The sequence below is a fragment of the Pelophylax lessonae genome, assembly GCF_965119305.1.
Source record: "Pelophylax lessonae genome assembly, chromosome: 1".
In the NCBI taxonomy this organism is placed as follows: domain Eukaryota; kingdom Metazoa; phylum Chordata; class Amphibia; order Anura; family Ranidae; genus Pelophylax; species Pelophylax lessonae.
In genome coordinates this window covers 454,303,951-454,327,546 of record NC_138768.1, presented here as the reverse complement: position 1 = coordinate 454,327,546, position 23,596 = coordinate 454,303,951, and the positions used below count along the sequence as shown (strand labels likewise).

The 23,596-nt window shown below is 42.6% G+C and overlaps 1 protein-coding gene across 1 annotated transcript; it reads left to right on the top strand.

Annotated features, from left to right (window-relative positions):
- Positions 1 to 7,418: 7,418 nt before the first annotated feature.
- LOC309546876 (uncharacterized protein) lies at positions 7,419 to 21,041 on the top strand (the record flags this gene model as incomplete). The annotated part of the gene is made up of 3 exons (XM_082246572.1): positions 7,419 to 7,627; positions 7,801 to 7,902; positions 20,159 to 21,041. The coding sequence occupies 3 exons, from the start codon at positions 7,419 to 7,421 to the stop codon at positions 21,039 to 21,041; spliced, it is 1,194 nt and encodes a 397-aa protein (XP_082102698.1).
- Between the last annotated feature and the right edge of the window lie 2,555 nt (positions 21,042 to 23,596).

Genomic DNA, 23,596 nt, shown 5'->3' with positions numbered 1-23,596 from the left:
TTGCGCTCCCCCAAAAACTTTGAGCACCAGCCGCCACTGCCGATAAGTTCACATGTCACAGTGCGAACTGTCGGTTCGGACATGAATCGGATCGCATGGGTGTTCACACTGCCATCTGTGAATTGCTGGGGGTGTCAATACAAAATTAACGACAACCACAGATCTTTTCGCATATCACAGTGGGAGCTGTCAGTTCGGACATTAATTGGATTGCATAGGTGTGAACAACCATGCTATCTGAGTCTGCAGCGGACCCATACCTGCCAACTGTCCCGTTTTTCCCGGGACAATCCCGGCAAATAGGAGCCTGTCCCGGGTATTTTACAGTGTCCCTGTTAATCAGGGACAATGTAAATCACAAAAAAAAAAAAAAAATTTTTTTTTTTTTTTTTTTTTTTAATTTTGTGCCACACAGTGTCGCTCTCACCCCAGCTAGGAGTTGTTGTTCTGGCAGCAGGTTGTCTCTCTCTCTGTGCCCGCTCACTCTTCCCGCCTGTTGCAAATTTAACGTGTCACCGAAGGCAGGGTGTCAGCATGGTGCACTTTCCAAAATCCGCCAGCAGGGGGAGGCAGCCTTCCGACAAGCTGGAGGCCTCACACTCCATTAATTACTACTATCAATAATGTTTTTTTATAGATATAATTTATACACCTGTTAATTGATACATATATATATATAGTTTTATAGCTCTAGATAAATGTGTGTACATATCTGTGTATGTGTATGTGTGTGCATATATATATATATATTGCTCAAAAAAATGAAAACAGACCTCAGTCCTCAAAGGGAAAAATCTCATGCTGGATATCTATACTGGTATGGACTTGTTAATGTGTTAGGATAATATGGACTGGGTAATGTGTTAGGATCTATACTGGTATGGACTCTGTAATGTGTTAGGATGGTATGGACTGGGTAATGTGTTAGGATCTATACTGGTATGGACTGGGGAATGTGTTAGGATCTATACCGGTATGGACTGGGTATTGTGTTAGGATCTATACTGGTATGGACTGGGTAATGTGTTAGAATCTATACTGGTATGGACTGGGTAATGTGTTAGAATCTATACTGGTATGGACTGGGGAATGTGTTAGGATCTATACCGGTATGGACTGGGTAATGTGTTAGGATCTATACTGGTATGGACTGGGTAATGTGTTAGAATCTATACTGGTATGGACTGGGGAATGTGTTAGAATCTATACTGGTATGGACTGGGGAATGTGTTAGGATCTATACCGGTATGGACTGGGTAATGTGTTAGGATCTATACTGGTATGGACTGGGTAATGTGTTAGAATCTATACTGGTATGGACTGGGTAATGTGTTAGAATCTATACTGGTATGGACTGGGTAATGTGTTAGGATCTATACTGGTATGGACTATGTAATGTGTTAGGAAGGAAAGGATGCTACATTGTTTTATGTAAATGAAAATGATCACCCTACAGAGGGCTGAATTCAAAGACAGGTGAATAAAGTGTGAAATGTGCTCAGGTGTGACCATACAAAAAATGGAATATGTAAATATAAATAAAGTGTTAGGTGTAAATAAGTACAATAAAACCTAATTATACCAGATAGTATAATCGTACTTATTTACACCTTGCACTTTATTTATATTTACATATTACATTTTTTCTATGGTCACACCTGAGCACATTTCACACTTTAGAATTGCAGGGAAATGTGATGAGAATTTTAAACTTTAGGCAAAAGTAGTGCAGCTGAATGGGAGAATTATTCCAACTCTGCTACTTTGGCCTTAAGTTTTCAATTTCCTGTAAGTCTCTCTTTATGAAGTAGACCCTATAATCTGATAAGTAGGCGGAGATTAATTATGTGGAGTGGGCGGAGCTTCGGGGAAGTGGGTGTGGTAAGTAATTGATAACTGTGCTGCAAAGTGTCCCTGGAAATTTTTTTCAAATGTTGGCAACTATGCGGACCCAAAAAAGGGTCCTGTGCAAGTTGTGTCTGAATGCGATGTGAATTCAGCTATACAATCTGTATGGCTGAATTTGCATCGCACAGACATCGCATGTGATCTGCAGAACAGTGCGCTCCGAATCACATGCGATGTCTGTCATCGCATATATGTGAACCGGCTCTGAGGCTACATTCACACCTGAGCGTAGCGTTTTCGCGCATTTTTTTTACCACGATTTTACCGCGATTTTTACGCGATTTTTACCGCGATTTTTGTGCAGGCGTTTTTAGATTGAATAGAGACCAATGGAAAACGCCTGTAATCTGCCCAAAAAGAAGCTCATGTACTTTTTTGAGCATTGGGCGTTTTGCTCACAGCGTCAAAACGCTCAGATGTGAACAGGGGCCATTGAAATGAATAGGATTTGTCTTGTTGGGTGTTTTTTGAGCTGATCCTAGAGCAGAAAAACTCCCCAAAAACGCCCCAAAACGCCTACATGTGAACGGAGCCTGAGAGTCCATTTCATGTGTGTTTGCCGCCCATTCTAATTTCTTGCCCTCCTGAGCCCTGTCCCTGAGCTACTTACTATATCGGAAATAAAGAAGAAATATATTTTTGCTTTAATACCCACCTTCAATCACATTGCTAATTGCATATTGTACTTGTTTCTAGCCTAAATACTGACATTTGCACTTAAAGTGCTTGTAAAGTCACTCTGTCATGGTCATACAATCCCCTCTGTTAGATAACGTTATGCACCCCAGGGCAGTTGTTTCTTTTTCCAGTCGGGGCGCCCTTGAAAAGTATTTTCAGTCTCGAGGCACCCGTCCAAGGTTCGATTCACGTTGGGACACGCCCAAAATCGCACTCATTCCTGACACACAGACAAATGCTGTGCTCTTTAGGGGTGCCATTAATTCTTAGTGGTACTCCACACATTGGAAAACATAGGGTGCTTTTGGTGCGGCATCATTTTTAAGAAAGTGTCAGGGACTTCTTTCCCTGCATTTCTGTGGGTAGGAAAGTCCATTGAAATGAATGGGTTGCCATACACGCAGCACACATCCACACAGATGTGAACCAAGGGCTTGTTCACATGTCAGGTTGGAGGGGTGGTAAAACCACATGGTTGAGCTGTTTTTACCACCCCCCAACTTCTCCCCCTTTAGCTGCAGAGGCAGCAGCTGGGGGCGTACACATGCTGTGGTTGCAGCTGAGTTGACGGGGCTGCACTGCAACTTACTCACAACTGTGAGCATTGCATAGTTGGATGTAGTGATGCTGCATTTACAGGCTTAAAACAGGTGGTGAGGAGGCAACAAATTGTCTCTTTACCACCTGTCAAATGCCTCTGAAAAGTGATCTGAGCATGGATTGCTTTTCAGAGGAGCAGAAGTCCTTGCTGCTATCACAATCAAGCCCTAAAAAAGTAGTTCTGGTGGTACAGGAATAGGGGAGTCAGGATTAAAAGTAACATACATACACACACACACAGACACATGTGTACACACACACCAATGTACAAACACACACATACAGACATATGTACATACATATACAGACACACACACAAACAGACACATGTGTACACACACACCAATGTACAAACACACACACACATACAGACACACATACACACACACACACATGTTCACATGTGCACAGACACACACACACACAAAGTACACACATACAGACACATGTGCACACAGACACATGTACACACATATACAGACACACATGTTCACATGTGTACACACAAAGTACACACACATAGAGACACATAGGCACACACATACACAAATACAGACACATGTTCACACAGACTCATGTACACGTGCACACACACACACATGTACACACACACACACACACATGTAGACACACACACGTTTAAAGCCCTTTAAAACATTCTAGCACAGTAGCTTTTTCTCATTCAGATGGGTATTGCAATGTAGGGGAGAGTAGAGAGCACAGCACACTCCTCCTCCCTTTACTTTCACTTTTCTGAGGGTGACGGAGCTCCCTCACAGTGCTGATATACAGTTCGGCAGGGGATCGGGAGATGAAGCTCATCTGCCAGCCATTCTCTACCATGATCCTGCGGCACACCTCAGGACCTCTGGTGGCACACTGGTTGAGAAAGGCTGCCCCAGTGTATGTGCTTTATAAAAAATATTCTGTTTTGTAGGTTATTTTAGAGTGCCTCTCGGCGCTCACCTAACTGCTTGCTGCTCTCCTCTCTAGATCTGAGAACTACAGTGGGAGGGGCCGAGAACACCTGCTGACATCAGCCAGGTGGAGGGGAGAAAGGAGGAGAGCAGCAGGCAGTCACGTGAACACCGAGAGGAGCTTTGAAACCAGGTACAAAACAGCAAATTTTTTATAAAGCACGTACAGTGGGCACATAATGTTATCTAACAGAGGGGATTGTATGATCATGACAAAGTTATGGTAGTAGCAGGAAGAGATGGGGAGCATTGCTTTACTGTCAGTAGCTGACAAGCAGGGAGGGTGGGGGGGTTTGAGGACGGAGGAGAGCAGCAGATGACGGAGGCACGGTAACTGACTACGGTGTCATGGGCTCAACATGGCATGATAAACCATGGTCAGTTTACAGAGGAGAGGGCAGAACCAGGCAGGATCAGCCAGGTATTTTAGATTATACAAGGGGCCAAATTACACAGCACAAGCACTGTGCTGTTGTTCATTAAGGGAACAGGATACATTTTTTTTTCTTAGGGTTACAAACACTTTAAAGCTATAATTTTGTAACTTTTGGAAACGGCAGGAAAAACTTGGCTGTGCCAGTAAATTTTGGGTGTTGTGTCAGTAAATTTTTATTAAAGCTTACCTGTAGGTAAAATGAATATCTCTTAACCACTTAAGCCCCGGAGGATTTGACTGCTAAACGACCAGGGGGTATTTTGCGATTCGGCACTGCGTAACTTTAACGGACAATTGCGAGGTCGTGCGACGCTGTACCTAAACAAATTTGACGTCCTTTTTTTCCCACAAACAGAGCTTTCTTTTGGTGGTATTTGATCAACTGTGCGATTTTTACTTTTTGCACTATAAACAAAAAAAGAGCGTCAATTTTGCAAAAATAAAATTTTTCACATTTTTTTATATGAAATTCCCCCCAAAAAAAATGTAAAAATCAAAATTTTTTAACATTTTCGGCCAATTTGTTTTATGCTACATATGTTTGGTAAAAAAAAAAAAAATCGCAAAAAGCGTATTTTTATTGGTTTGCGCAAAAGTTATCGCGTTTACTAACAAAGGGAAAGATTTTTGTCATTTTTGTTGTTTTTTTTTTAACGCGTAATGGCGGCGATCTGCGGTTTTTTTTGCGGTACTGCGACATTGTGGTGGACAGATCGGACCCTTGACTGACATTTTTGACACTTTTGGGGTTACCAGTGACATTTCTACAGTAATCAGTGCTATACATATGCACTGTTACTGTAAAAATACACTGGTAGTGAAGGGGTTAACTTTATTTGAGAGGGAGGGGCTGTGTGTGTCCCTAGGGGCGTGCTTTCTACTGTGATTGGCTGTGGCTTGAGGTGTAAGGACACTGATCAACGGTTCTACATAGTAGAACTGAATGATCAGTGTTTTTACACCAAGGAGAATGACAGGTGGCTTGTTTACACAAGCCGCCTGACTTTCTCCCTCTCCCCCGACGATCGCTGAGTGACCGGCGGACATCGGGTCCGCCGGTCATACGCGCGGGGGGGGGGTCCGTGACTGCGCCTCCGCGGGCGCACGCTCGCTCCCCAGACCCTCCCAGGCTAGTGACGTTAATTAACGTCACTCTGCCTGGCCAGGGCTGACCGCCGCAGTAAATTTACTTGCGGCGGTCGGCAAGCGGTTAAACGTTCACTATTTAGAAGATATTCGCTTGTTTGACCAGGTGGTGACATCACGGCTCAGCCATTCAAACAACCAGAGCCCGTGAACTCGGAAGCAAGACCATGTGAAGATGGAAGGCCTGTCAGCGGTGAACAATTTCATTGCGACTTCTGCTAAATGAAATCGCAAACTGCAATGAAATCGGCAGTGAAAATCCCACTGATGTGCAGCTTTGAAATCGAGTTGAAGTAGCACAATTTCAAAGCCGCAACGGTGTGAACGGGGGCTCAAGGTAAATCCTTAATAATGTGCTAGTATGCATCGCATACTAGCACATTATGACATTACCTTGCAAGAGGAAAAAACATTTATTTTTTCCTTAAGTTTACTACTGCTTTAGCAATCACTTCTATCTTTCTAACATGTCATCTCATATTCACAATCACGAAAAAAGCATCTTAGTGCTGCCAATTGATGGAAAAGGATCCATAGTATTCCACCCCAGCCGATCGACCCAGTTTGATTCAGGTGTTGTTCACACTAGCAGGTGCACTTAAGTGCATGAGGTTTTTTTTTTTTCCAAGCAAGTTTCCACATTTGAAATTGAAATGAATGGGCTCACTGTGAATCTATATAAAAATGTGGGTACCGCTCGGCCCCTAAAGGATCCCCATCAATCACCAACTTTTTTTTTTTAAAAGCCCGTGGTGTGTGAATACACTTGAACTAACACCAGGTGCAAAAAAAAAGTGTATGGCATCTTGACCATGTGGTCAGGCAGATGTAAATAGGCAGGCATCGGTTTACATCCGAGTCCGTCTGGGGAAAAAAATGGTTTTCATCCATTTCTGTTTTTACAGACATAACTGTGACGGATTGTAGGTAAAATTATATAAACTGATACACGACCATTTGCATTGGCCAGACTATAGACCTAAGGGCTCTTTCACACGGGCGTTCCTTTTTTTTTGCCCGATCAGGTCCTTTTTTTTTTTTGTAACGGACACGGATGACACTTGTGTCATCCGGTCCGTATGTCCGTTTTTCATCCCATCCGTTTGCGGATGAAAAACTGACATAATGCATGTCTATGTAAATACGGATGTCTGCGGATGACACAACTGACATCCGTTTTTGCTTCCGTTCCGTTTTTTGAAAGGAAGAAAAAATAGGGTTCTCCTCCGTTCAAAAAAACTGAACTGAACTGAACTGAACTGACAAAAAACAGATGTCAGAGGATGATCATCCGTTGACATCCGTATTTACATAGAGATACATTATGTCCGTTTTTCATCCGCAAACGGATGGGATGAAAAACGGACATACGGAACGCCCGTGTGAAAGAGCCCTAAGTGCCGGTTCACACTTATGCGCTTGCGCTTGCAATGCGAATTTGCAGTGCGATGTTTACCTTGCGTTTCTAAATAGTACAGCGCGATTGCAATGCGAATTGTACTTGCGTAATCATGTTAATTAAGCTCAGATGCGATTTCTGCTCCGGCCAATCAAAATAAAATGGGTGTAAACTTCCTGTGGACTTCCTGGTTTTTGTGGGGAGAGTTCGTTGTGGAGTGTCAGCTGTGTTTTGGTGTGTTCTTTTTGGCAGTATGTTTCATTTGCCCTTGGTCATGGCAGCAGTTGCTACTGTCACTGCTGCAGTCCTGATCGATATGGACAAAGAGAGGAGGAGGAGGGTGAGGATGATGAGAAAACCAAGATATTGGGTTCATCCCATAATTTCAAATAGGGAAGACAGAGGTCAGTTCAGTGTCCTCTATAATCATCTCCGTCAACATGAAGAGAAGTTCTTCAACTATACTCGGATGTCAGTTAATAGGTTAGTATGTGAAAGGGAGTCTCTCCTTTTCCTTCTCTCTTTTTTGCTGCTTCCCTATTTCTCTCTTTTCCCCCTCTCTCTTTTCACCTATATCTACCCCCGAATCATTCCAGAAGCTCCACACGCGCCCCTTTTGCTTGCCACTTACATGTGTTGTGTTTTTTATTTCTTAGTTTTGACGAATTACTTGGACTACTCTTTTCCCGTTTGGAGCGTCAGAACAGCACCTTCCGGAACAGTGTTGTCCCTGCTGAAAGATTGCTTGTTACATTACGGTAAGTGTGATATATTTTGTGAAATGTCATGTATTTTTTTCTCCATATTATGCAGACAGATATGATGGCAAAGTCGCTTCCAAAAAAAGTTTTTCTTTATTTTTTATTTTGTTGCATATAATAACAAGAACAAAAACAGAAACATGATGTCATAAAAGACAAATTTGGACAACATGGCGGTAGAGTGGCAAGTGTCCTATCCTATAGATCCAAAAAATTAGGTGAACTCTCATCTGGATCAAGTGGTGTTGAAGAGCTATCCAAGGTGTTGGGATATAGCCTAAATGGCACAAGCGGGGATGGATTTCTTGATGGTCCCCTTGTGGGCCTATATTGTGGATAGGGTGGAGGTAAGTTTGATGCCAATGCACTTGATTGTGGTGTCGGTGGTGGTCTGCGGGAGGGGAGGAAATGGGAAGAAGTGGAGACATCCGATGTTCTCCTGTGGGGGGGATTACAGAGGGAATTGGAGAAGGAATAGGATATGGGATTTGGGATCTAGGGGTTTCATGAATGCTCCGGTATTGTTCAAAACTGGATGGATAAGGGTTTGGTGGAATGGCAGATTGAATGGGTGTTAAATTTGGGGTCTGAAGGAGTTAACTCCATTTTTCATATGCAATCATCTGTTCCCATTAGATAAGTCTGAGCCACACCTAACATTGTTTGAGGTATATGCAATATTTAGTAATTTATCTGGAGCTCAAGGTCCAGCTTTGCTGAGAAATGTTTTTCTTTTCTTTTTTTTGTTATCTATATGATTTTAGCTAAATTGCACTTTTTGTATTAGCTCATAGAATGTTGCCATTTCAGCATGTTTACTGATAAGAGAACCACTACTCCACCCTGCTTCTATCTATATAAACTGGATACAATATTAAAACTTTTGAGAATTGATTCACCCATAAACCTGTCTGCATGTCTCATTCTGTGGTGAATTCTCTCTCCCGGGTACCTGCTTACATATAATTGACTGGTCATCTGATGGTCGGATGGCTATCCATAGAAGGGTCAAGCTGACTACCAACAGTTTTGGGGGCTCGTCCGGGATTGGAGGGTCAAGATCTCGGCCCTGGTGAATAGACACTTTTGATATGTCTGTCTGTCCAGGGGTCCGAGACTCTGACCACGATTCCAATCTTTGAACCTAGAATACGCTCCGGGAGCGTATCAGGAAATAAGCGTCTCAGGGAGACGTTGTAACTAATAAGCGTCTCAGGGAGATGTAACTGTCTAAGAAGGACAGAATTTTTTTTAAAGGGTTTTAGGGAAACCTGGGGGTCTTCAGGGAAGACCCGTTCTTCAGGGAAGAACAAATAGATGTTGGGTTTCAGGGAAACCTGAGGGTCTTCAGGGAAGACCCGTTCTTCAGGGAAGAACAAATAGATGTTAGGTTCAGGGAAACCTGGGGGTCTTCAGGGAAGACCCGTTCTTCAGGGAAGAACAAATCGATGCCAGTCAATTCTGTGTAAAATCTTCTTTTGCTTATATCTTCCTATCGCATAGAGTTATAAGGATTAAAGTATAAGATAATTTGTTTGTGTGATCCAGAGGTTTTAATCGGTAAGTGTGTATAAACTGGTTGGTCACTGATTACTTCACTGTATGTCAACTAACCAAACCACATTTGGTGATCAATAAGATACGGGCAAGCCCGAGTATGAACGTGGTCCAGGCCCATTTTGTCTAGAGACCAGGTTAATGCCGGTATTATATCGGACTTAAAACCAGTCAAAGGTGGCACTAGTGAAGACGGTCATACTGCATTGAAGCACCATATTACTGGTTTGACATATATTGAAGCTGTGTAATGTAATTGTATATGACTTGTATACAGTAAATTGCGCCTGCGGACTGTTAATATAACACACTGTTCCTGATAGCGACTGTCACATTATTACTGTAAAAATTGACTGACCGATCGTAGGTTATCAGACAAATCAAGATGAATGTTTATTATGTGTATTGTTTGTTTGTCTATAATGGTGGGAAAGCCTTCTTGATAGCCACAATACCTGGAAGTATAAGGTGTAATATACATACACCAAATGGCTTTTCAGGAGGGTTTTTTAACCATAAAGAGGGTCTAAGGACCCAGATACATTTAAGTGATTTTGTGAATGTGTAAATCTTAGAGACATGTTTTGTTTATGGTTTTGTGAAATTATACTGAAGGTTTAGGTCTGATGCTGGCCATACATGATACAATTTTCTTACAATTTTCAGTACAGTTTTTCTTGAAATTTGCCTTCAGCTATGTAATACAAATGCCTACCTAATTGGATACAAATGAATATGTTTAATTTTGACCTCTTATTATGTGGTTTGTGGTGGATCTAACAGAAAATTGTAAGATAAAGAGTTGTCCGGACATGTATGGCCAGCCTTAGAGATATTAGGATACAAGTAAATCTTTTAGTAAATGTTTAGTTGTAATGTAAAGTACATGGAAAAAGCGGGGAGAATTGGTTTATTTATGCCCCGTATTAGTACAATAGAATAGGAAAAAAGCTACGTAGAGCTACTAGAAGTGAAAGTGAAAGTCTTTAAACACGTAGATATAGACCACAGCGATTGCCTATAGACAGAAGACGGGTGAGACTTTGGCGTTTTTGGGCAGTGAAGTGTCATTGCTGAGTAGCACAGTCTTAGAATTCAAACATTTGTCATTAATTTAAAGTCACAGTACATGTTAATTGTAAAACAGCAAGTTTCTGATTGGGCTACGAAATTTTTGTAAGGTTTTCAAAAAGCCATAACAGAGAGAGATGCAACTGGCATCTGATCTGTCTAAAGAAAAGCAGCCTGTCAGGGCGCATTTTCAAGGGCAATATCAGAAGATGTAAATAAAAGAGTAGGACATTTTCAACATAGGCCCCCCTATAATAATAATATTACCTTACAAATACCCCTGACCACACCTGCACCCCACAGTTTCATTCTCCAAGGCAGGTGTAGTTTTCTTCCTAATGTCAGACGAGCAGAAAATGTTTATGTGTCAGATACATTTAAAACCAGTACATTTCCTTACACGAGGGGAAAAGAGGGGGGGTCACTGCTGCAAATGCACTTCTACATTAGTTCCCTAATTCAGAACAGTTGTAGAATCCCCATACCTATGCAATTATTTTTATAAAATTTTTTAGAAGTTTTGCCATTTATACATTTGTGCCCATCTTGTATGAGCGTAGTAATAATGAATAAAAACACTATTTTATTAGAAAAAAGAAAAAATATAAATTGCTGTTGTCGGCAGGATATTTTGAAGTTATTTTTTATAGAATTATAGATAATGAAAAATTATATTTGGCAAATGTTCCCCTATGTGAAGGGGAGCCTTCCTGCAAAATTTTGAAAATTGGCTACTTGCCAAGAAAGCGTTCAAACGTCATATCTTTATTCCTGTCATAGCTATGGAATTTATTTTTGGACAGAAAGAGTTACTGCAATTAGTGTGACCATTGGACCCTGTTGGCACAGAGCCAAAAGTTTCAAATCAGATTAACTTTTTATCTGATTATAGTTTTTAAATTATATTTTATGGGTATCCTCTATTGAAAGAGGGGAACCTCTGGCCAGATTTTTGTTAGAATGACACGAAAAAAAAGAAAAAAAAAAAAAAAAGTTTTTGGAAAATTGGCACTAAGCCAAAAAGTTTTTTAGTTCTTTATCTAATCATAGCATGCAAGTGGTATCTGATGTGCCATCTCTACTGACAGCCATACCATCCGATGTTACCCACTGTACAGTGATTGGTTTAAGTAGTGTGTTTTTTTTAAAGCGTCCTATTGGATGAGGAGACATCGCCATCTTTTTTCCTTGTTTTTCAGTCCAGGTAACTGACCTGGTGTAGAAATGCCTTAGGGTCAAGTAGACAATTCAATTGTCCGCTCTATAGTTCTCTAGACCATGCAAGAGGGGATGGACACCTGCTCATGGGTCAGTCCCGCTACAATATGTACATGACATATGTAGTCACTCTGTGGAGGCCAGTCAGAGCGAGTGAGTTTATTGAAATGTACATGTATGTGGACACAAAGTGTCACAGGAATTATGACAGTGGTGTCAGGAAAGTGTTGTTTACCTTGGTTTTGTTCTCACAGGTGATAGTAGAGTCAGTCATATTAGAAGTGGGTCTTGCCAGCCCACAGTGGGTCTTGCCCGCCCACAGGATCATTGCTTGTTATGGATCCGGACTGCTCCTATCTATAATAACGTTTTGAGACAAACCACAGGTCCAGAAATGTTACAAGAAATGTTAAATGCATTTATATATCTGAAAAATGCTATGGTTGTAGCGTCTGCACTGGGCCTCCCAAATCATGGAAAAATGTTTTGTGTTTATGCAAGGGACAATTGTAAGACCATGGCAGGTGTACTTGCCCAGGAGTATGGTGGTGAACTTTGCCCTATAGTTTTTGTCCAAAGATGGTCGCAGTCCAGGTCTAAAGGCATGCCTGAAGTGACTCCGAACATAGTACATAGCATCTTGTGAGATGGTAATAGGGATGGCCACATCATTTGCCCTAGGTAGGCCCCAGTTTTAAATGGGCTACTGGTATTAAAGGGTGTGTTACACCACAACATGATGTATAGGCAGCCATAGAGGGAGCAGAGGATGTTTTTGTAGTTCATTTCTTGCTCCAGGCCAAAAGATCACACATTATCAAAGCTACAAACGCATCCTACAGAACAGGTTTTAAGGACTAGGGTGATGTTTTAGAAAATGTTGGGAATCACCTTTTTCTAAAAGAGGGGAGCTCTTGTGTGTATCCCCGCAGCTAGCGCCCCACTGTATATTGCCTAGTATTATGGAATAGGACACAGGGGGTGGGAAAGAACATATGAGGTATTGCTGACAGTTTAGTGCAAGCATATGTTGCTAGATGCATCACCTGTATTAGGAACAAACAATCCAAACATATAAGGCCACACATGAGCATCTCCAATACCCATCAAACCCATTCACACATTTACAAATAGATTTCCCATATAGGCCCAAAGCAGGGAAGAAATAAGAGTTCCTTTTAGTCAATAGTGGATGGGTTCAGCAGCTGAGTGGAGACCAAAAAAAAAGGGAGATGCCCACACAGTGGCACGCATTCTCAGTCAGGAGATTATTCCTGGATGGGGGTGCCTGCTTTGAATTAGTTTTAATAATGGTCCAGCTTTCATATCAAAAAGATGCCAGAAACTAGTCAAAATCCTGAAAATAGAGCTCAGGAATAGTGGAAAGGATGAAAAGGACAAGTTGAGAAAAGGGTAATTGAAATTTTGAATCAAGTAGAACGAAAAGTTGCTCGCACCTTTCTTTTCTTTTCACAGATACCAACCCATTCCTTGGAGGAGGGAGATGACGTAGTGAGCAAGCTGTCGCCACATGACAAAACCAAGGCTGGATCTCGTTTTGGACCAAAAGACAAAGGTAGTCACAGTGACCAGAATCGCTGTCCTTGTGGAAGACCAACAAGCCCGGATCCATGCCAGTCGAGTAAAAAAGGTCAAGGTGGAGTGTGTGAACAAGATAAAGACACAGATAAAGGAGGTGAAGCAGATGTGGAAAATCCTTGAAGAGCGAGTGAAGCAGGTGTTATAGTCTCTGAAAATTAGTAAAATGACTGTATTCATAGCAAAGAACTTTGACAAGCTGTGGATTGTGTTGGTGGCACTAGTATTTTTAGTGTTCATCCCAACCTTGATCATAACTAACTGTATATATCACCCAGCGGATCTGTGGCCCCTTGGAGGAATTTGTGGGACCCCTAACGCCACCAGCCCAGATATAGTATCATAGATAACTCAGAAAAGGAATAAAAGAGCCCTGTCCCATAGTTCAACCTCCAAGATAGCCATCACACAAACAAATGGCATGACACAATTTTAGTATAATTCCTCTAACACACAGGTAGCTACTTTTATAGTGCCTTATGAAACGATACTCCCTGGTAGTGAAGATACCATACGGTATAATGATAGGAGATTAGGCCCAGGAACTGTATTTATATGTGTCACGGACAAATATTGGGGAGACCATTGTGACTATTTGGGATCAGTGGGTTGGAAGACGATTGGGAGTACAAACCTACTACTAGCAAGGATAAAAATAGAAAGACACTTATAAGCAGAATGACAATTGTTAAACATGTTCCCGAGCAATTTAGCTTAACCATAGAAAATCCTAGTCCAGAAGATAGTAGAACTTACGTTTTGGGTATCCGGTAGAGATCAGAGTTCATTAGCTTCAGAAAGCCTTTTTAGCTAAAAGACATATATGGCTCTTCTGAGTGGCCATCACAGGTACAAGAGACGAATCCTTTAAGGCCCTGTGTGCAGACTTTGGGAGAAATGGTAGCTATAGCAGATCCCATCTGTGAGGATACGATGCCCATAGAGACAGGGTGCTCTGATGTAAACTTATGGTTAGAATGGATGAGGTATAGTGCTAGCTCACATAACATGTCAGATTGCTATGTCTGTGGAGGAGCTAGGCTGCACTTGGGTATGTTGCCCCTTAACATCCCTGAGAATGTAGAAACTTGTTTTCTTAGCCTCTATACCAATACCTCTAGTAACCATTCTAGCTGTGAAACATGGAAAAAGGAATATCCCATCATAGCTGGAAAATTTAGGCCCACTGGGTCTATCACCATTTACCCAGGTAATTATACATGTTACTTCAGACATAGTTACATAGTTACATAGTTAGTGAGGCTGAAAAAAGACACAAGTCCATCCAGTTCAACCTATGTGTGTGTGTTTGCTTTTAACCGTACATTGTATACCCCTGTATGTTGTGGTCTTTAAGGTGTCCATCCAATAGTTTTTTGAAACTATCAATGCTCCCCGCTGATACGACTGCTTGCGGAAGAGAATTCCACATCCTTACCGCTCTTACAGTGAAGAACCCCTTTCGCACTTTAAGGTTAAACCGCCTTTCCTCTAGTTTTAGTGAGTGGCCACGTGTCTTATTGTATTCCCTTACTCTAAATAGTTTGTTCCTTATGCTAGGGTCGCCAGTACAGTATTTGTACATTGATATCATATCCCCCCTCAAGCGTCTCTTCTCCAGAGAGAATAGGTTCAGTGCTTGTAGTCTTTCCTCATAGCCGATGTCCTCCATTCCCCTAATTATTTTTGTTGCCCTTCTCTGGACTTTCTCCAGTTCCAGCACATCCTTCCTGAGGACCGGTGCCCAGAACTGGACAGCATACTCCAGATGTGGCCGGACCAGAGTCTTGTAGAGTGGAAGAATAATCTCTTTATTTCTGGAGTGAATCCCCTTTTTTATACAACCCAGTATTCTGTTGGCTTTTCTTGCAGCGGCTTGGCATTGCATGCCACTTCCAAGCCTGTTGTCTACCAGTACCTCCAGGTCCCTTTCCATCCTAGACTCACCCAGAGGTTCCCCCCCTAGTGAGTAGCTTGCTTTCTGGTTTCTGGCCCCCAAGTGCATTACTTTACATTTTTCTACATTAAATCTCATCTGCCATGTAGTTGCCCACCCCGTTATTTTGTTCAGGTCTGCTTGCAAGATTTCCACATCCTGCATAGAAGATATTGGCATGCCTAATTTAGTATCATCTGCAAATACTGAGATTGTACTAGATATCCCCTCCTCTAGATCATTTATGAATAAATTAAACAGGATTGGTCCCAGGACAGAACCCTGGGGGACCCCACTTTCCACACCCGCCCAATCCGAGTACTCCCCATTAATCACCACCCTCTGTACTCTCCCCTGGAGCCAGTTCTCTATCCAGGTACTCACCTTATGGTCCATACCTACCTTCCTTAGTTTGTACAGTAAGCGTTTGTGGGGAACGGTGTCAAAGGCCTTTGCAAAGTCCAGATACACCACATCCACAGGCTTACCTTTATCTAAGTGGCAGCTCACTTCATCGTAGAAGGTTAATAGATTGGTTTGGCATGAACGATTTTTCATGAATCCATGCTGATTACTACTTATAATACCGTTTTCATTACTAAAGTCTTGTATGTGGTCCCTTATCATCCCCTCCAAAATTTTGCAGACTACTGATGTGAGGCTGACCGGCCTATAGTTACCCGGGATATATCTCGGCCCCTTTTTAAATATTGGTACCACGTTGGCTTTTTTCCAATCAGCTGGCACTATACCTGTCTGTAAACTATCCTTAAAGATCAAGAATAATGGTCTGGCAATCACCTGACTGAGCTCATTTAGAACCCTTGGGTGCAAGCCATCCGGTCCCGGGGATTTATTTATGTTAAGTTTCTCTAGTTTAGCTCTAAGTCTATCCTCTGTTAGCCATGGCGGCACTTCCTGAGGTGTATTATTTAGTTCGGCCTTACAAGCGGGGTTCGTGTAGCCCCCCGATTCCTTTGTGAAGACTGAAGAAAAGAAATTATTTAACACTTCCGCCTTTTCTCTGTCCTCAGTGGCCATTTTTCCTTTATCATCTTTTATGGGGCCAATGTGTTCTGGCCTCGCTTTCTTACTGTTTATATACTTAAAGAATTTCTTGGGGTTCTTTTTACTCTCCTCCGCTATATGTCTCTCGTGTTCTATTTTAGCCACCCTGATTTCATCTTTACATTTCTTATTACACTCTTTGTAATGCTTAAATGCTGCCAATGACCCCTCAGTCTTGTATTTTTTGAAGGCCTTTTCTTTAGCTCTAATATACATTTTTATGTTGGAGTTTAGCCACCCAGGGTTTAGTTTTGCTCTTTTAAATTTATTTCCCTGTGGAATGCACTGGCCCACCCCCTTGTTAAGTATGCTCTTGAAGCACTCCCATTTTTCCTCCGTGTTCTTTGTTCCCAGGGTTCTATCCCATTGGATATTTTCTAGCAGCGAGCACAGTTTAGGGAAATTGGCTCTTTTGAAATTCAGTGTCCTTATATTACCCTTGTGTTTCCTATTACTGTAATTAATACTGAAACCAATTGACCTATGGTCACTGTTCCCTAAGTTGTCCCGTATTTCTATATCCGTGAGCAGGTCTGTATTGTTGGTAATCAGTAGGTCAAGTACCGCATTGTTTCTTGTCGGTGCATTCACCATCTGACCCATGAAATTGTCCTGCAAAACATTTAGGAACTGCCGAGCCTTGGCTGAGTGCGCGGTTCCTTCTGCCCAGTCTATATCAGGATAATTAAAGTCCCCCATTATAATGACATTTCCCATCCTTGCTGCCAATCCTATCTGTAACATGAGGTCCACCTCACCCTCCTCCCTCTGGTTTGGGGGCCTATAGCATACGCCCAATATTACCTTCCCCACCGTGCCTTTCCTTTGAAGCTCTACCCATAGGGATTCTGCCTCGTCCATAGCTCCATTATTAATATCATCCCTCATATTTACCTGGATACTGTTCTTAATATACAAACATACCCCTCCCCCTTTTTTACCCTCTCTATCTCTGCGATAAGGGGAATACCCCTGAATGGTCACCATCCAGTCATGAGAGCTGTCAAACCAAGTCTCAGTTATCCCCACAAAATCTAAGTCCTCCTCAAACATCAGCAGCTCCAGCTCTCCCATCTTGTTGGCCAGGCTTCTGGCATTGGTATATAAGCCTCGTAATTTTGATGTTTTTAGGCTGCTCTCTTGATTTTTCCCCGTACCCACATAGTGGTGGGGGCAGGTATTTAGGGAACTTTACAGAGGGATATTGCTCCACCTACAGGTCCACTATAATAGAGTATCAAACAATGTCTCTGGGAGACATTTACTGGATATGTGGAGATATGAAAATAAGGTTTAGGTTGCCTTTGAAGTAGACAGGAGAGTGTGCCCTTGCCAAAGTTATAATGCCCCTACACATATTTACTGAAAATGACAAAAACACATACCAGCTTAAGGGGAACACTAGAACTACAGGAAAAGAAGAGAAGCTCCTATAGGAAGTTTTAATCTACATGTATATATAGATACCATGGGGGTCCCTAATGAATTTAAAGCTAGAGACCAAGTCGAAGCCGGTCTTGAGTTCTTTATCTCTCCCCTTGTCACCATAAATAAAAATGTAGATTGGATAAATTATATCTATTATAATCAGCTGAGATTTGTTAACTATACAAGGGATGCCCTAAAGGGCATAGCAGAACAACTAGAAGCCACTTCCCAGATGGCATTCCAAAACAGAATGGCTCTGGATATGATCCTTGCAGAAAAAGGTGGTACCTGTATATACAGTATATTGATAAAATAGATGGATGCTGTACTTACATTCCTGATAATACTGGCCCCAACAGTAAGGTCACTCTGGCCATTCTGTGTAACTGAAAAAGAATTCTGGCATTGACAACCCTTGGGATCAGTATTTTGGATGGTTTAATAGTTGGAAACAAGCCCTAGTGCAGCTAGGAATTATCATTGTTAGTATATTTGTTATAGGTGTCGTAATACTTTGTGTAGTTCCGATCATGGGAGTAATGGGTAACAATAAGGAGGAACACGTACTTGAGGCGAGCAAGGAATCCAAGAACATGTGTCGCTTCCTTTTATAATTTCTCAGCCAAGGAGACTGTATGTCCCTTGATGACACCATATGTATAATAAAAAAAACATGTATAAGTTATGATTTTTTAAGAGGGGATTTGAAGGAGTTAACTCCATTTTTCATATGCAATCATCTGTTCCCATTAGATAAGTCTGAGCCACACCTAACATTGTTTGAGGTATATGCAATATTTAGTAATTTATCTGGAGCTCAAGGTCCAGCTTTGCTGAGAAATGTTTTTCTTTTCTTTTTTTTTGTTATCTATATGATTTTAGCTAAATTGCACTTTTTGTATTAGCTCATAGAATGTTGCCATTTCAGCATAGGGGTCACCATTGTCCGGTAAGTGAACACCCAAAGGGGGAGGACCGGCACTTGCTCACTGCACCACAAAAGATTGCATGTTTGTGCACTTTCTTCCTGGCACTCCAGCACTTTCGTGGGACATTTTTTGGGACTGTGTATATCTTATCATCTACTGAGATCTTAAAGAACTATTATATCTGGACTGGCACTTTATTTACATAGTACATGTTTACATGGTTTCTACACTCCAGCCCCATTTTTGCACATAATTGCACGGTGCACTTTATGAGTTCTTGAGTAGAACACAATTACCTAATTATTATACATGATTCACCATTGTTTGCGCTGTGATATATTTTTCTTGCATTTCAGCATGTTTACTGATAAGAGAACCACTACTCCACCCTGCTTCTATCTATATAAACTGGATACAATATTAAAACTTTTGAGAATTGATTCACCCATAAACCTGTCTGCATGTCTCATTCTGTGGTGAATTCTCTCTCCCGGGTACCTGCTTACATATAATTGACTGGTCATCTGATGGTCGGATGGCTATCCATAGAAGGGTCAAGCTGACTACCAACAGGGTCCATGTATTCTCTTGCGGGAACTGTCGTGGTACAGAGAATGAATGGATACAGTTTTGTACTGCCATTCTCATCTCAAAATATCTTTCCGGCGGGACCTCTTTGAGAAGAGGCACTAAACTGTGGGCAAATAGTGTGTGTGGGCATCGCTGTGCATCTATTTGCTGGCTGATGCCAGACATAATGTCTAATAAATGTTTTGTCTGCTCATTATCTTCCGCCTGAGCAGTTGCCCTGCTGCCTCGCCTCCTGTGGGACGTAGAGCCTCGACTGCCTTGACTCAGTGGCCTGGTGGAAGGCGTGGAAGCGTCAGTTTCATTGTACTCCACTTCCGGTTCCTGAGCGGATATGGACTCATCCAAGCCCTGTGCCTCAATTGCTATGTTATCTACATTTGATGAACATGCAAATGCAATGCCTTCCTCTTCATCAACTGCTGCATGCTCCTCCTCCTCCCGTTCCTCCTGCTCATTCTCCACCTCCTCCCAACTTGCTTGTGTGCTGCAATTACAAATATGTAACTACTTTTCATTATCCGCTCCAAATACAATAAAGATGATAGGTGGGGATTGGAAGGTGAGGGGGTTGGGGGTGGGGGGGGGGGCAAGAGGGAGGGGGAAGGATGGGTTAATAAGTGAAAGAGGGAATTTGACAATAACTTACTTCCGCATTTCTAGAACCGGTACCAGAAAATCCAGACATCTGGCAAAGGCATAGGGACGCTTAGGGGGGGCACCGGATCCACTTCTCGCCTCACGTTCTAGTCTCTTATACCTCTGCGTGGTGTCCTTGAGGCTACGCCATCTTGTTCGGATTAGTGATTCTGTAAGCGATAAACATGACTAATAATAATTTTCTATTTTTTTATTTCAGGTACCTTGGAACTGGAAATTCATTTGCGAGCTTGCATTATGAATTCAAATTGGGGAAATCCACTGTGAGCACAATTGTGCGTGATACCTGTATTGCCATTTGGGAGGTCCTAAGAGATGTGGTGATGAGAAAACCAACCGAAGAGGAGTGGATCTCTGTAGCTGATCTTTTTTGGGAGCGCTGCAACTTCCCTAACTGTGTCGGTGCAATAGATGGCAAGCACATCAGGATTGTGAGGCCAGTTGGTAGCGGTACCAAATATTTTAATTACAAAAAATATTTTTCAGTGGTTTTGCTGGCAGTGGCGGATGCAAATTACTCATTCACCTACATAGATGTTGGTTCGTACGGGAGCAGTTCCGACTCCAGCATTTTTTCCCACTCCAGTTTTGGAAAAATGCTACGTGCCAAAAGCCTGGACCTCCCACATGAACGACCACTGCCTGGAACATCTCAGCCCAGTCTCCCATTTGTTTTTGTTGGGGACGAGGCTTTTGCGCTTTCAGAACACCTGCTACGCCCGTATGCAAATCGCTCACTGACTATCGAAAAGAGAGTTTTCAACTACAGGCTCACAAGAGCGCGCAGAGTTGTGGAGTGTAGTTTTGGAATTCTAGCAAATAAGTGGCGATTTCTTCACACACCAATGACTCTAACCATAGATAATGCCATAATTGCTGTCAAAGCTGCCTGTGCACTCCACAATTTTGTTAGATCAAGAGATGGATACCTCTTCGAGGACTCGTTGATGGATGATATGGAAGGTGCAGAGTGGATCCACACCAGGGGAAACTACAGAGGGGCCAACATCAGGGAGGATTTTACAGACTTCTTTATGAGTCCTGCCGGTCAAGTGCCATGGCAGCTTGATGCCATTCAATAAAGAGTGTTCATCATTCTCTGTACTTTGTTTAAATAAATACACTATTGTTAAAATGTTCAACATTGCGTAATTCAATTATTTTCGTTTGTGGTTACCTACTGAGCATGCATGGTCTTCCACTTGCTCCGTCCTTTGGAGCAGGGCCCCCCATAGATCCCCTTCAAATCAGGGCCCCCCATAGATCCCCTTCACATCAGGTTCCCCCCATAGATCCCCTTCACATCAGGGCCCCCCATAGATCCCCTTCAAATCAGGGCCCCCATAGATCCCCTTCAAATCAGGGCCCCCCATAGATCCCCTTCAAATCAGTGCCCCCCCATAGATCCCCTTCACATCAGGGCCCCCATAGATCCCCTTCACATCAGGGCCCCCATAGATCCCCTTCAAATCAGGGCCCCCCATAGATCCCCTTCACATCAGGGCCCCCATAGATCCCCTTCAAATCAGGGCCCCCATAGATCCCCTTCACATCAGGGCCCCCATAGATCCCCTTCAAATCAGGGCCCCCATAGATCCCCTTCAAATCAGGGCCCCCCATAGATCCCCTTCAAATCAGTGCCCCCCCATAGATCCCCTTCAAATCAGGGCCCCCCCATAGATCCCCTTCAAATCAGGGCCCCCCATAGATCCCCTTCACATCAGGTTCCCCCCATAGATCCCCTTCACATCAGGGCCCCCCATAGATTCCCCTTTCTGTGATAAATATATACACACAGGAACCATAGAAAATATCTTCTTACCTTTATGTTTCCGCACTTGGGGTGTGAATCCATTCCAGTCCTGATACAGGCTTACACAAATCTCTTCCCACCCTCTTTTCTTCAGAGCATTATTCTTGTACTCTGAAGAATTATTCTGCTGTACGGCTGTCCCATAGATATGGCCTGGCACGGACAAGCCTGATCAGCTCCTCGTTGTCGATCCCAATAAGTTTGGGTGCCATGTTTGTGGATGTCCAAGATGTTTGTGATTTTTGTGGATGTCACATGGAGGCTCGGGACAGGAAATAGAGGGGTGGAGCTGAAGGGACAAACTGTACACATATTCGCACATATCTGAACTGTACATGCGAGTTCAGACCGATTTACATTCATGTCTATGGAGACTAAATTCGCAACGCAGCGCTGTAAACTCGCACAAGACCCTTTTTATGATCGCATCACATTCGCATCTGGATCGCAATGCATAGATGTGAACGGCTGTCACGAATTCAATGTATTTTGTAAATGCATGCGATTGGAGACTATTTAGAACGCATCGTATTCGCAGTACAAGCGCATAAGTGTGAACCCGCACTAAGGCTCTTTTCACATGCTTTACTCCATTTAGCAGGGGATCAGCCAGTGAACAGAATGGGGCGGATCTCACAAAAGTGGACCTGTGTTGGATCTATGGGCTACCTGATGTAAACGGGACTTGTGTCCATTTACATCAGGCTACCTGGATTGCATAGATGGAGAAATCTGGTTGTTTTTTCTTTTTTGTCAGCCCCCATGTATCCACCATGACAGCAGGTGGGGGTTCCTCTCCCCTGCAGCCACTGTCACATTTTAAATCAGCATGGCCGTGTTATTCATTCACAGCGATCTTTGAATGATGAAACTACAAATCCTGTCTGCCACTGCGGCAGACTGACTTGTAGGTTTCAATAGTCTACAAGGGTGCAGGAGCCTGATATTGCACAAGCAATCCACTGATTGTGGATGTAAAAAAATAAGAATTGCACATTTTTTCCTACAAAATCAGGTGAACATACCCTTTAATGATAGCTGCAGGTTTAAAAAGATTGAAGATTACTTTTGAAATGACATTAGCATGGTAAAGCTTTTTTCAGATTTTTGTGATTGGGTTTATTTATACAGGTACTTTTACCTTTTGGCTGCCAGGATACATATGGTAGTCAAATAATTAAAACAAGCTCCCTGTAATAGCTGGGAGCTTGTTTTTAAAGTTTAGTAGCAGACTCTGCTTTTAAAGTGGTTACAAACTTAAAAGGTATTTTACCTATGTAGCACTACTCCCGTGGGAACTGCTGGTTACGGATTCCCCTGGGTTACCCATAGCAACGACTTGACAATATAGCATATTCTAAGTGCTTGGCTCAGTCAGAAAAAAAAGTCCAGGGGTTTTGGTTTTTGTTGATTTATTTCAGAACTGGGATGGAAGAAGGGATGAGTGGGATACTCCAACTGAATAACTATGCACAATTGCTGGGACTTTCTGATTAGCTGATTGCGGCAAGGCTGCCGTTTCACCTTGCCACTATAGTGAAGAAGAATTAAATGAACTGCACTGTATTGTGAATCACTCTTCAGGGTCCTACTTGGCACCCTCTTTGTCCCTATTCTTCAGGGTTCTATACGGCACCCCCTTTACTCTGACACTCTGGTGAGCTGACCCCTTGATCCTCTGACTTCACTGGAGTGGTCCCCTTTCTGGGCAGATCCTGTGGCAAATCCCCTGGTACTCACGGACACTGTTTTTCCCAGAAGACTCTGCCATCAGCTCCACTGCCAGCTTTGCAGGATCCTCTTCAGCTCAGCTCCACACTTGGT